Source organism: Penicilliopsis zonata (assembly GCF_001890105.1).
Source record: "Penicilliopsis zonata CBS 506.65 unplaced genomic scaffold ASPZOscaffold_35, whole genome shotgun sequence".
NCBI classification, from domain to species: domain Eukaryota; kingdom Fungi; phylum Ascomycota; class Eurotiomycetes; order Eurotiales; family Aspergillaceae; genus Penicilliopsis; species Penicilliopsis zonata.
In genome coordinates, this window is record NW_019208939.1 from 63,523 (window position 1) to 77,151 (window position 13,629).

The window sequence follows — 13,629 nt, forward strand, 5'->3', positions numbered from 1 at the left end:
AGTTTTCCGGACAAGTTCAATCCAGTGATTGATCTGTCGCGACGTACAGTCTGCAGCCCTAAGCTCGAATCCGGTTGGAGGATTTGTAGTTGTGTCCGTCCTATCCCAGCCGTTATATTTAGTATCAAATATTTAGAAATCTGTCATAAGAATTAAAGTTGTTATGAACTTCTAGAAATACTATCCAGATACCCTCTAACATTTGCAATAACCTATAGCTCTGCTGTTAAGCTGATTATTGTAATAAAGAAAGCAATTATTTCTTATAATATCCACCTTAACTCTATCTTTATCTTCATGCACTACTATTATAGTAACCCTATTATATCCCTAGCACGGCGACAGCAGCTGCGCAATATGGTCTAGGAATTCCTAATGATCAGAATCTAGGGTAACTAACAGATTTACATATTCCTCTTCCTCATAATCTACCTCAGAGTTGCTCAAGTCAGCTGTATTACTGCCGTATCCTGCGTTCTCGGCTCCATGTCGCTGTTTTGCTTATTTCAAGATATAGGGGTACATAAGCTGCCTAGATATCGCGTGCAAGGCCTTCTTGCGGATGAATTACCAATCTAAGCACTCCAGCATCGCGCAGGATGACAAGCTGTTCCTGGGAGAAAAGTGTTTCATGCCTAGAGTCGGTGATGGGCATTGACAGGCGGCTTAGTGCGGGGTGGTAATATGAATCCTGGTCAACCATTCAAGTCTCATTTACTGGCATGTACTAGGATAGTCGATCCTGGAGATTTCAGGACCAACATCATGCTTCATCAGCCTGCTACTATAATCTATATTATACTTATTATAGTACCCACATGTAACAGCAAAAGAAGAGTACATAATTTCAAACCCTGCATACTGATTATGTATTTACATTTATCTCCAATGAACCCTTAAATACTTTTTCCTGACTACAAGTATATAATAGTAATTACCATTTCACCTCTATGTCACTGCTCTACCTAATAATGAAAGAAGTCTGGTCCGCGCTTTGGCACAGTAGTCATAATCATTACCTATTGAGATATATCCTTAGTAATTGAGTGTACAATTAGCCGGACAGTTGAACAACTAGTTCCATTGCAGAGGCCAGTACTAAAACATTGAATGTTTCAAGTGGCATCACCTGACTAGGAACTGATCACCGCTTCTTGCGCTCTGGTTGTCTTTCTCCCCCTTCCATCCATCCACTTTCTAACCCATCATGTCATCCCTTACGCCTACCGCTTCAACCTCATTTTCGCCTTCATCTGCAACTCCATTTGCGACTCTGTATCCCAATGCAGATGTCCACACCGTCGACCTTGTTGTTGTCGGTGGCGGAGGGTCAGGGGCGAACGCGGCCGTTCACTTCCACGATGCGGGCCTGTCGCTTCTTCTCGTGGAAAAGGAGGATCGACTAGTATGTCGAGAGAGTATGGTCGAGTACAGAGACAGTACTGATTCCTTAGGGCGGAATGGTCGATAGCTGGACCAATCCCGCCACAGGCACTGTTTATGACTGTATGTTATGTTATACCCCATCTGAGCCGCTGCTGATATTACTATTCTATTGCAGTCGGCGTGGCCGCGTATACCAATTACACCGGGACCGTCGAGTTCTTCAACCGACTGGATATTGCGTATACCGAGTATGCTGCATCCACAGAGACCGCGTACTATGCAGACTTCACCACGGGGGAGACGGTGGATTACCTCGCTCCCAACGTCACAGGCGAGGTCCGCGCGCTGGAGGAGTTCTATAATATCACCAGTCTGTATGAGGATTTGTTCCTGCCTTCGTACGCCAACTGGCCAACCCCGGAGGATATCCCAGACGACCTGTTAATGCCGTTTCGCGAGTTCGTTATCAAGTACGACCTGGATGATATGATCTTGGTGAGCATATGTTCCTGCCCTATCCTTCTTCCTTTCGATATTGCTTATACTCCACAGCTGATGTGGGCTGAAATCGGAGCTGGCCTCGCCGACATGCTGGACACACCCACCCTGTACGTTTTGCAGACGTTTGGCCCCCAGACCGCCGCGGCGTTCATGGGCACAGACCCCGAGTATGTTCCGGTGTCTGGGCGCAATCAGGATATCTATGACGCGGTTGCGGATCTGCTTGGAGAGTCCGTCTTGCTGAACAGCATGGTTGTTGCGTCAATCCGTCGTGCTGATGGCGTGGAGCTGCTGGTCGAGAACCGGATCAATGGGACATACAGCGTTATCGTTGCCAAGCAACTGGTGATGGCGATTGAGCCCACGGCGACCAATATGGCGGCCTTTGATCTTGATAAGCAAGAGTCCGATATCTTCGACGTGTGTACATGGAGCGTGGTCAACACAGGTATTGTTTCGCATCCCTCACTGCCTCACGGAATGATCTATAATTTGCCCGGCAATGCTTCCTCCGCTGCTCTTTCTCTTCCGGAGCCTCCTTTTGTCGACTACTTTTCAGTAAGTCCCTATCTTCCCCTATCTGGACTTTTATTCATGTGCAGTATCTCGGCGAGGACCTCTGGCAAGTCATTGTTGTTGGCTGGCTGGGCATCACTACAGACGCCGCACAAGAACTAGCTAACTCGGCCCTGCACGCCCTGTCTGCCGCCGGCACGATCTCAGCGACGAACGGGACAAACCTGACGATCCGGGCGTGGTCGGACCATGGTGCAATGGATATGCGGACGTCAGCAGACAATGTCCGCGAGGGTTTCATCCAGCGACAGACAGCGCTTCAGGGGCACCGGTCGACGTATTGGACGGGTGCAGCGTTTGCAAACCAGCTGTCGACGTATCTGTGGGCGTATAATCTTGAATACCTGGTTCCGCTGGTGCTGAGCAATTAGGATTTTATAATACTAGGTGCTGTGCCGGTATTGGCTGAGAAGAGTTCAAGATTCGGTATCTACATGACCTGACCATAGCAGATCTTCATTGAACCTAAACTTACTAGTATTATATATTATTATTATTATATATACTTAGTACCGCCAGGTATAATGAAATATACCTTATAGAGTTTAAAATATTAAAGTAGTAACTAAGAGTAGTCATGAATAATCATGAAAAGATTAATATGTTTATTTTCTACCTTAAAAATACTACTCCTAGTTATAGTGTTGGAAAATAAGGGCCAGCTTTACCACTAGACTAGTGTCTAAATAATTGATTCTAACATAAAGCTGACAAATAAAGTAAACTTTATTTATAACTAACTGTTTAATCTGCCTTTAGTTATATTAGCTAAGGGTCTAATCTTAATTAGCTTTATAATTACTATACAACTTATAATTATAAATAAAACATCACATATCTATTATTAATATATCTACTTATATTTATTATTTATAACTACTCACCTATACATTTCTGCTTATTAACTAGTACACTTTGGGGTATTGTACTGTTATTCTACAGCTCGGCTATGCCTACCCCTCCACCCTATTGGCTCGCACTTGCGGGAGCATTTTAGCTTAAAACCCAGCGCTAACCAGAAATAGCAGCTTGCATAATTGTGATATTTTTTGGCCCCAGAGTCAGTTAAGTAGGGAATTCATGAAGAGAATAGATGACTCTGGTAAAATGGTATCATTGCCACATAAATATAAGAGTAAATAACTATAGACACCACTTAAGGAGTAACCACCTAGTAAATACCAGTAGATATGACTATATAGTAAGTAGTAACTGTTGAACAACAATAAGTAGTAACTAACTACTACTCTGTACGGAGTACTTAACTAACTGGTTAATACCCCGACATTAGTCTCGTATAGCCTTGGCGGTCAGACGAACTGCTTTCTATTTCTCTGTCAATACTCTTCTCTAGTCAACTGCATATTTCTCAGTGACTCTACACTATATGCTCTGTGCAATACTATAATGTCCACCACCACGACGGCCAGCACCTCGGCCGTCACGGAAGTGCAAATCTTCGGCGAGGTCGAGCGGGTAGCGGTTGCTGACGATGTCTACGGCAGCATCGTCGCCGTCGACACCGCCGCCGGCCTGACCACGATCGCGTTCGACTGCCGCCCGAGCGTCTCGTCATGCAGCGCCGACGGCAACCTGATGCCTCTGACTGTCACGCAGGGCCCGTCCACATTTGCGTTCGACCAGACCAGCATCTGGTATCGCGAGTGGCTCACAGAATGGTACTCAATTCATATCACCTGCGAGATCACCTCGTCCGCCTTGAGTGCGATCTGTCTCTCCTCGCAGACGCCCGTGTCGCGGGTGACGGACACTGACACAGGCACGGAAACGACCACGGGGACGTACGCGGTCACGGAGCCCGCGGAGACCGCATATCTCTTTTCGCTGACACAGGGTGAGGTGTTCTGGGACATTTTTACTGTCACGGGCGGGGTATCCAAATTGCCCGGAACAGCCACTGCAACAGCTACTACTACAACGAGTTCTTCGACAACAACCACATCTACCTCTACCATCACCACCACATCTTCTTCATCAACATCCTCCTCTTCATCTTCGTCGTCGTCGAAGGCATGGATTGCCGGCCCGGTTATCGGAGGGATATGTGCCGTCGCCCTCGTCGCGGTGGGATTATGGTGGTACCGGAGGAGGCAGAGAACACCAATACAGGCGGAAACCGCAGGGAACACAGAAGGCAACTTACCACCATATTATGATGCGTATGATGGGGCGAAGCCGGTGGACAGTATGGCAGAAGCACACTCACAGCCATTGAATGAGATGCCGGCGAATGAAATGCAGGTGGCGGAATTAGGGCATGAGGGGCGGCTGGAGTTGGAGTAGTCAGTTTATATATAGAGTATATATAAAGTTCTTTATTAGTGGATACCCTGTTGAATGGCCAGCTGAGTTGTGTAGTGGAATATCATCAAGTATCTAGACTACATATGAGTTTTAACTTGTTCTTCATGATCTACTCTATATGTATGGAAACTATAGGGGACTTTAATCTCCATATATAGGGTGTACTTTGTAACCTACTATAAACTTATATTATTAAGCTTAATGAACAGCAAAGCTGTCTTCTACGTCCTATTTAAAATAAGTAGGTCACCTAGTTATGCACTACAACAAAAACACATATATCAAATCTAGTATAAATTTAGTGTATGCCGCTTAATATAGACCTCTAGTCAAAGAATATGTAGTAGTTCGGCTTCATCATAGATACCCATTCTCTGCTAGAAGCACCTTGGGGGATATATAACCCCCCTTGGATGTATTGATCTTATGTCTACTTTAAAACTACCCTGGACACTAACAGTACGAGAGGAATTAAGGATTAAACTATAGCAGAAAAAAAGGTACAAGTAAAAGTGAATGCGAGAATCTAATTTAAATAGTATATGTATGATAAGTATACTGTCATACTGTAAGGATCCTAGGTCTGCGCCGCCTAACTAGTGCTATATAAGGAGTCTAGGGGTCCGCAAGAGTATCTTGCGGATAATGTTGGTCTTTTTGGCCGTGTTGGTTAGGTGGCCCTAGGCCTAATCCTTACACATACTGAGGCAAGAAATCTCGTCATCTCCCATGCCTCATTCTCGGAGAACTGCAGTGCCAGTGTTTCGCCTGCTCCCAGGGCGCAGGTAAGTTTGGTCGAAAAATCTTAGATGCCTCGTCACCTGCTGGGGAGCCACTGGCCAGGACTCACTACGAGGTATTATATCAAGCACCGCCATGAAATTCTATATTTTAAAACTAAATTGTTCAATAACTACCACCCCGTCAGTCTCAGAGCAAACCTTTTATATCAAGAGGCTGTTTAGGCGCATAGGACCTCCCTTCTTGCCTAAGTACAGATAGCTTAACTAGAAGACACACTATTTCGAATACAGAAAGCCGTACCGTTTTGCTGTCCATTCAATGAAGGTTGATGGTCACATATAGTCAAGTAGTGAGGAGGATTAGGCCGGGTTGCGGTAAAGCTCGCAAGAGAATTTTTTAATCAAATCCTGTCGCTGTGTATACTATATAGTATCGGCGTTGGTCCAGTGTCAGGGCTCTGGACGGGGGACAGCGCCAAAGTGGTTAATAAATAGAGGGATGGATGGTTGTTTAATGAAATAACGGTGAGCTGGCAGGAGAGGATAGAATACATTAAAGGAAAAATTTATCCTAGATATTGCTATTAATCTACATCAATTATTAGATATAGTCATTCTATAGTAGGTCAATGTTTACTAGTTTAGCCCTATCTACTATTAAGTGCATGATCTTATATATCTACTAGTATTTTATCCCTTAATACTGAAATATATGCAGATAGGCGCCATATACGTCACGTTTGACAGATGTGTATTGGGCAAAACCTGGACTTTATCATAACTTAATAGACTCTATGTGTTAGATCATGCTATACCTGTTTCTACGGGTAAAACCGCAAGGCGGGGCATCCATGGCTTCAAGATTTATAGTTGGTAAGATGAGAGTATATGGTATGGATTACTTGTATACTACTTGGCATGTTGTGGGAAACAGTCTAAGTTAGGCTGCGATATATTCTTAGGGGTTCAGTTTATTTATTCATGTTGCGCGGTCAGTATCAAGTTGCCAAATTGGCTTGACATTACACTCCCAGGTAGTAGGTAAATACCTATCTATAGTAGCTCTAGGCACACGTCTGTACAGAGTGTCTTAAATTTATTTCCCACATGAAAATTCAGCTGACCACTACCTATTCTGTGGAGTCATGAAGTAATATCGTCACTTTGGAGTTTCCGAAGACACTTCAAGAAGAATCTATGCGCAAAGGTTTATTGAATATACTAAGATTATAAATGGTACTGGTTCATATTTAACTATCAATCCTCCAGTGGATCATGCGTATGTACACTCGTGTTGAATGCGTCTGTGTGGTGCTCAATTGCCCATTGGCGGATAGCCTCGAAATCCCTACAGGTATGCAGCGTACTCGCGCGTCCCTTGGCCGACTGGGATGCCGGGTCCCAGTTCCAGACAATAGGTGAGATGTCTGCCGAACACATGAGACTCTGGCGCATTGTGTCAATGCAGTGGTCAATATGATCCATCTTTTGTAGGTGTGGGTTGACCCCATTATCGCCATACTCAGGGTTCTCGGCAGTCCACGCCTTAAGACGGACCAGGTTCTATAAATTAGCTAAATACTTGGCTTTTTATCAGAAAGATCCCACCAGACAGTGAAGTTGATGGAAAACATCTAGCTCAACAATATATTCATCAGGGTACTCTGGGATCGGGATAGTCTTGTTCACCAGCCTGGCTGCATCGGCAATAGGAATCCGACTAAGTCCAACTGCGGGTATAAACTTGGTGAATTTAGAAAGATATATATAATACTTACAACTGTAAAGGTCCTCCCAGGCTGCAAGGTTCTGGGGACTCGGGGGTCCCTGGTACTTGGTTAAGTGTGGAGGGAGGCTGGTTTGAAAGACGACGTTTTTATACCGGATAGCTGTCTCCGCAGGCGCTGGTCTGTTAGAGTCAAGGAAGAATTGAAATATCCAGCACCTACAAAAGACATTGTCCGGCATTGCTCCAGGGCCAGCAGCTTCTCTCCTCCAGAACAGCCCTGCGCCTATTGCTAGGACGAGAATGAAGGCAACACACTGGATGATAAGAAGCCGTTGCAGCCACTTGCAGCGTGACTTTAGTATCACATTGGCTGCCCAAGGGTCAGACTCTAGGGCGCCATCCCCAGAATCTCGAGGCAGGCGCTGGTATTGAAACATCATAGAAAGATGGACCGAGAGATAGCACTGTAGGGAATGACGTCGCTTATTAATAACTCACGCTTGCCAAATTAGCTGTCAAGGCCATATCAGCTGCAAATTGCCTGATCTTTGCTGATGATTACTCTTGATGTTGTAATCTCCGACGGAGATCCGTTAGGTATGCACCTGCTATCACTTAAACACCATTTATATATGCATGTTGACACTAAGCTCAGCTAAGCACTCTAACTAATAAATTAATATTATATGATGGTCGAAGCAAGTAAGCAGCTTGCAGCTGGGATGTATTTTGAGTCTACTAAATATAGCCTTACCATAGCCTGCGTCAGCTACCTCTCCTATCTACTATTACTATGAAGGCTTCTCTTATTGCTATTGTCACTGTCCTTGCTAAAAGTGTCCTTACTGCCCCTGCTAGCGCAGTTACTAATTTATAATCCTCATATGCCAGGCTAACATTACTATATAGAAGGCTGGTTAGGTGTGCATATGATGTTTAGAATATGGCCTAGGACTGATTAGGATACAACATTAAGAAGGCCATGTACATATAGGGTAAAATTACCATGAATCAACAGATAAAATCCGAAATAAGACCTTATCTTTTATATCCCAATAGTGTGATTTTTTACTAATGATTGGGCAGGATTCCAAAAACACTGTCCGACGGAGTTCCGTCATGTCTGTATGGGGGTTCCACTGGTTTCTGCAGCCGTTTCTGTAATATCTCTGCTGTCAGTTAGTATAAACTATTAGATTTTTTGTCTGCATGATAGCATAGCTTCCGCCAATAGTCTTCACTTATAAGCGAAGGCTAGAAGAATTTCCCAATCACGAAACTACCACTTTATGTTGTCTAATATTATATAAAAAATAGAAGACTATAAATACACCCTAATATCTTGCGACTATAATATTCTATATTCTTCACCTGTAAGTCTACTGAAACCCACATTACCTATATCATTTATTATATTATCGCCATGAAGACCTCTCTCCTGGCTATTGTCGCCGCCTTGGCTATGGGTGTCCTTGCTGCCCCCCTTGGGATGGTTAGTGACTTGTTACCCGGTGATGCTGGGTTGATATTTATATTTATTAATTATATATTTATACAGGAGATTCCTGCGAGGCGCAATGATGCCTCTGCCGCTGTGGATGAAAAAAATGACGTTCAGGATTGGCTGAAGCGCGGCGTTGACGTTGATGAAAAGAATGACGTTCAGGATTGGCTGAAGCGCGGCGTTGACGTTGATGAAAAAAATGACGTTCAGGATTGGCTGAAGCGCAACTTTAAGAAAGCTGAATGACGATGATCAATAATTAGATGTTTGATGCCTAGTAGGGGGATAGTGTTACAATATCTCTATAAATTGATTTTGAGAAGAATCTAAAAACAAATTCTGAGAAGATGGTGCACATACCCTGGACCCATGTTCTATGAATCTTTCATTAAGTAACGGGTTAAGCGCTTTAAGGGTCTGGAGGGTTCGAAACGTCTCCATTAAACGAAGCTTTTGAGAATCCATGTCATGCTCATCAGAGAGCACCAGAGGTCTCCAACAGCATCTACATCTCCTTTTCTAATTTGCTTTTAAGTTTGACTTCTCTAGATGCAAAATATCCTAGTACCAGGCTCCATCAAGAATGATTTACATATCCTCCTTTTATTTAGATTCCCACACTGGATCCTAGCCATTCAGCAATATCTCTCAAGAGAGTTCCGGTCAGCAGTATCATCAAAATCCTGGATGGTTTTCACCCTTAGGGGGGAAACAGACAGCAGGATAACGGCGAGGTTTCTGGGTTAATTTAATATGCTAAGGATTTTTGCTGTATTGATGCACTGTCTAACAGCCGGAGGCGAGGTACAGGCCCTGTATGGGTTACATAAATAGGAAAGTGAGAAAGGTTTCTGAGAAAATGTTACCACCAAGTATTATCTTAATATATAGCTAGACTATCATGCTAACAAAATTCACTGCTGCGGGTAATGAAAGTCATCTGACTTCAGAAATTCATTCTATAGCAAAGTGCCGCTTCGCTATGACAGAACCCTTTTCATCTATTTCAACTGCTGTAAAATGCGTGCGATTTTCAGACTCGCTCGCATGAGGGGTTTCCCTGTCGTCGGGCGTTAGTTTGTTTTGAGATAGTTTCTTAGTGATGAGAGCTCACTGAAGAGCAACCATGTCGGTTTCTGGTTTGAGGGAAGACAGATGCTTCTCCGAGGTTGCTTTGAATTTCTGTTGGATTTCTGGACTCAGATATACCCTTTTCCAGACATCCGTTTGATCCACATATCCAACTTTCACCGTTCGTGCGCCTGAGGACAAAACAGCAGTAACCTTGGTCGATACAACCTTAGCATTAGATGCCATATTTGCCCGCGAGTAAGAGCCGAGGGGAATAGCTGTAGAAGTATAGTGGATAGGCTTGAAGTCTCGAAAAAAGAAATCGATTATTGAAGAATGTCTCTTGGGAAGAAAAGGAGATTTTTTATATTCAACATGCAGTTCTTATAGCTTTTACAACGCTCTTGTTTTTCTCTGGTCATCATGGGTAGTCTTTTAACATGAGTGACAACAGCGCCTACTAGGTAGATTCCGCAGAAGATGAAATTAAGGAAGCCAATCATCAAGTTCCATAGGCCCACCAACGTCTATAGATAGAGGAGAGTGCTGGTTCCCGCAACATATGTTAAGTTCAGGCCAACGGCACTGCCAAAGTCCTTGGTAATTCTAACCGTGAATTATCATTAGTTTCCATCAGGTGCTGGAAGTAAAGATGTTACCCGTGTCTCACACCCTAGTAGCCATAGAGGAACTGTTTCAATGCGCCATGGTCTTTTGCGCGCGCTACATGGAACAAAACAATAATAGCGACAGAAGCCTCTCGGAATAGACTCGAACCCGGACACAAATCCCGCCAAGATGAATAACAAAATAATGCATACTACAGCATTATTCATCGAGAGTCAAGACCCCGCATCTTTAACTAGTACTAATTTTTGTAAATTGGAATCCCCAGCATATACTGTATTGTGACCAAGTATCGGGCACAAGCTAGGACCCATTCAACAGCGAATTCCCTACTCTTCATACCTTTTTCTACCAGTCATTCAACTCTCCAACATAATCTTAGCTATATCCGAAATATTGTAATGTACTCCGTATGACTATACTCATGGACTGACATGTCATATGTATCATCATTTATATTTAATCACGTGACCAGAACCCAATGTCGCCGAAGCTTCCCGTCCCCAGATGATTCCATTAAACCTCTGCCCCAGGGGCCAGAGAACAAACATTCTCTATCTGCTACTATGCTGATTTATACAGTATTAACCCGTGGGATTTCTTACTCTCTTTCCTTGTCGCCATCACTTCCAACAAAAACCTTGCCATTGGTGTCCCGTTACGCCTGTCTCGGTCGGCAGTTCTCCCGACGATACGCGATGTCTACCACTTTGCAGTCCCATGAAGAGCCTTTAACCCTGGGTACACGACTCAAGGGTGACTCCGGACGAATGTATAGGATCGAAGAAGTCCTCGCTGATCGCAGAAAGCCCCTGCTATGTGTATATCGTGCACGGTATGGGTCCTTCAGTATGCATTCGGCGCGTGTGCCATCGATGCTAACTCTGAAGAACGGCGGAAAGCGCTGATGAAGGGAACTACGTTATCAAGAATATGATCCCAGGCGAGTTTGAGTATCAGTTGAACTTGCAGAAACAACTCGCAACCTGCCCCAACGTGCGATCGGTATTCGATACTGTCCCAGACCTCGATTTATTTATCTACCCATTCCTTACTGGAGACTTGCTTCGCTTGAGTCACGTTCCTCTACCTCGAGAGACGAAAATCCACATACTTCAATGCGCACTGCATGGGCTGGCTGATATGCATGAACAAGGGGTTCTTCACAATGGAAAGCTTGACCCCCCAATGTTGTTCTCACCACAGTACTGACTTTAAATAGATATCAAAGCGAACAATATCCTTGTTGATTATGATGACAGCATCCAGGGTCAAACGATCATAAAAAAAGTTCAGATCTCGGACCTTGAGGATGCAGTTCTTGTGCCACCCGGGAAATGGCTGAGAGGGCCTCTCTGCGGTAATGCCATCTGGAGGAGCCCTGAAAGCTGGTGCAGATCTCGCCAGAACCAAGCCTCAGATGTGTTTTCTTTTGCAATTGTGGTGCGCATGTCCCTCTCATACACTTTCTGCGCCTCACTGAATACTAATGTTGTCTTCAGATGATTTACTTTATGCTCAACGAGATGGTTTTTCACGTCCATGACAGCGAGCTTCATGCGTCAGACTCTTGGCGCTACGTTCTCCGGAGGCATATATCCTATTTTGCGGACGAGCAAGGCTTCACTGGATTGCTGGAGCATATTGGGGAAGCTAATCCTTTTCATGGGCGCTTAATCACACTTGCCGGCGACTTCACCTCAGAGAGCCCTAGAGAGCCTTTCGAATCTTGGAAGTATGTTGAGCCCGAATTCAGGGACCTCGTGGGCAAGATGACGAACCTGGATCCAACCAGAAGGATCACGGCCAGACAAGCACTTGAGCACTGTTGGTTCAGCCAAGCCATTAAACAATACGGGGGTTGAGATATCCACTGCCGTTAATATTTACACTTATACTTCCCTTAATATGTTGTAAACACACCGAGGGGTTCTCGCTGGACCGTATATCCAAGACTTCAATCGCATCCGCAAGTATCTTCCATTAGGCAGGGATATAACTAGTGTGGTGGGGGATTTGGTGGCATGTTGGACTTGGTCTTTTCCGCTTTGCAGTTTGGCATGCTTGTTTTCTCTTAGGGGTTCTGCAGGAAAGCTACATAGTAGGACAAATCGAGGAGAGGAATCATTAACGGAAGCCCAACGGGCGTGCTGCTTTGGACTTCACTTGATCCATTATTTCTCCCCAGAGCGGAGTGGCACTCTAGACTTGCCCTCCAGATGAGCTTCTACACCGCCTGTCCCCTTAAGGAGCTCCTACCACAATCAAGAAATCTCCAGCTTCGTTCCTGTGCCCGCATGCGAGATGGAGGTTCGGCTCACCCACACCCTTTCTCGTTCGGTAAACTTGGTCAAGCGCCCGTTTAGATCAACTACTTCGGAGATACACGCTCATAAAACATCTTCAATTTAATATATAACATAACGCGCCCTAACCTAATTGCCGTTTACAATGCAACATTCTACGCTCAACGCCGTGGAAACGATATCAGGATGATTTGCCTGGACGAGCAGAGAGAAAAGCCGAGGCCTTGCTCGCCACCCTATTTATGCTCCAGGCCTGCCAGTCAATAGTAGGTACGCTCTTTGGGCTGGTACCTTTTACATCTTTGATCCACTGCTGGACTTCTTTCTTGCTGATTTGTTTAGGGAGTTGGCCGTCAGTCAAGGACCCATCCACACTTCGTTGAACCTGCTGCAACGGGCTATGGTGCTCCTGCAATTGTATAAATTATAAAAAATAAATGCATCTAACTGAAAGGATTTGCTTCGTCTATAGACTTTTTTCAGCGGAATTAATATAACTAGGGCAATTAGAGAAACCAACATTTTGTTCTCTGTTTCTTCGCTACACAGGAGAATAAACCCATGCACTAGGTAACACCACCACCACCACCACCACTTCTATAAGGCAAATCTCATACTTTAGATACTTACTAAACCTTCATATTTTTTCTTTATTTTTCTATAGGGCAAATCTCATATTTTAGATACTTCCTAAACCTTCATATTTTTTCTTTATTTTGAAATATGATAATTTGTTTTTTGAGAGGATTTCAAAAATATAGTCCTTTTTTTAATAGGCCTAAAGGTGGTGAAGTTATAAGAGGTTAAAGATATTATAAAAACCTTAATCTAATTAGTATAAAACTCTTATATTAAACTTAA

At 44.1% G+C, this 13,629-nt stretch overlaps 6 protein-coding genes across 6 annotated transcripts; 4 read left to right on the forward strand and 2 right to left on the reverse strand.

Moving 5' to 3' along the window:
• Positions 1–1,207: 1,207 nt before the first annotated feature.
• Positions 1,208–2,913, forward strand: ASPZODRAFT_105594 (hypothetical protein; the record flags this gene model as incomplete). Its single annotated transcript, XM_022720910.1, has 5 exons — positions 1,208–1,405; positions 1,455–1,506; positions 1,562–1,881; positions 1,939–2,445; positions 2,490–2,913. 5 exons carry the CDS (start codon positions 1,208–1,210, stop codon positions 2,832–2,834), a joined length of 1,422 nt encoding a protein of 473 aa, XP_022576745.1. The 3' UTR covers positions 2,835–2,913.
• An 886-nt stretch (positions 2,914–3,799) lies between these two features.
• Positions 3,800–4,839, forward strand: ASPZODRAFT_137419 (hypothetical protein). Its single transcript, XM_022724313.1, has one exon. The coding sequence runs from the start codon at positions 3,871–3,873 to the stop codon at positions 4,765–4,767; it is 897 nt and encodes a 298-aa protein (XP_022576746.1). The 5' UTR covers positions 3,800–3,870; the 3' UTR covers positions 4,768–4,839.
• A 1,949-nt stretch (positions 4,840–6,788) lies between these two features.
• Positions 6,789–8,381, reverse strand: ASPZODRAFT_155448 (hypothetical protein; the record flags this gene model as incomplete). Its single annotated transcript, XM_022726213.1, has 3 exons — positions 6,789–7,094; positions 7,140–7,228; positions 8,369–8,381. The coding sequence occupies 3 exons, from the start codon at positions 8,379–8,381 to the stop codon at positions 6,789–6,791; spliced, it is 408 nt and encodes a 135-aa protein (XP_022576747.1).
• Positions 8,382–8,683: 302 nt separating this feature from the next.
• Positions 8,684–9,010, forward strand: ASPZODRAFT_20689 (hypothetical protein; the record flags this gene model as incomplete). The annotated part of the gene is made up of 2 exons (XM_022727646.1): positions 8,684–8,752; positions 8,819–9,010. 2 exons carry the CDS (start codon positions 8,684–8,686, stop codon positions 9,008–9,010), a joined length of 261 nt encoding a protein of 86 aa, XP_022576748.1.
• Positions 9,011–9,718: 708 nt separating this feature from the next.
• Positions 9,719–10,081, reverse strand: ASPZODRAFT_77437 (hypothetical protein; the record flags this gene model as incomplete). Its single annotated transcript, XM_022730171.1, has 2 exons — positions 9,719–9,824; positions 9,879–10,081. 2 exons carry the CDS (start codon positions 10,079–10,081, stop codon positions 9,719–9,721), a joined length of 309 nt encoding a protein of 102 aa, XP_022576749.1.
• A 1,079-nt stretch (positions 10,082–11,160) lies between these two features.
• On the forward strand, positions 11,161–12,327 carry ASPZODRAFT_155450 (hypothetical protein; the record flags this gene model as incomplete). Its single annotated transcript, XM_022726215.1, has 4 exons — positions 11,161–11,297; positions 11,353–11,531; positions 11,685–11,884; positions 11,965–12,327. The coding sequence occupies 4 exons, from the start codon at positions 11,161–11,163 to the stop codon at positions 12,325–12,327; spliced, it is 879 nt and encodes a 292-aa protein (XP_022576750.1).
• Between the last annotated feature and the right edge of the window lie 1,302 nt (positions 12,328–13,629).

Coding starts and splice junctions, on each gene's coding strand:
- ASPZODRAFT_137419 (XM_022724313.1), top strand. CDS start 3,871: ATGTCCACCACCACGACGGCCAGCACCTCGGCCGTCACGGAAGTGCAA.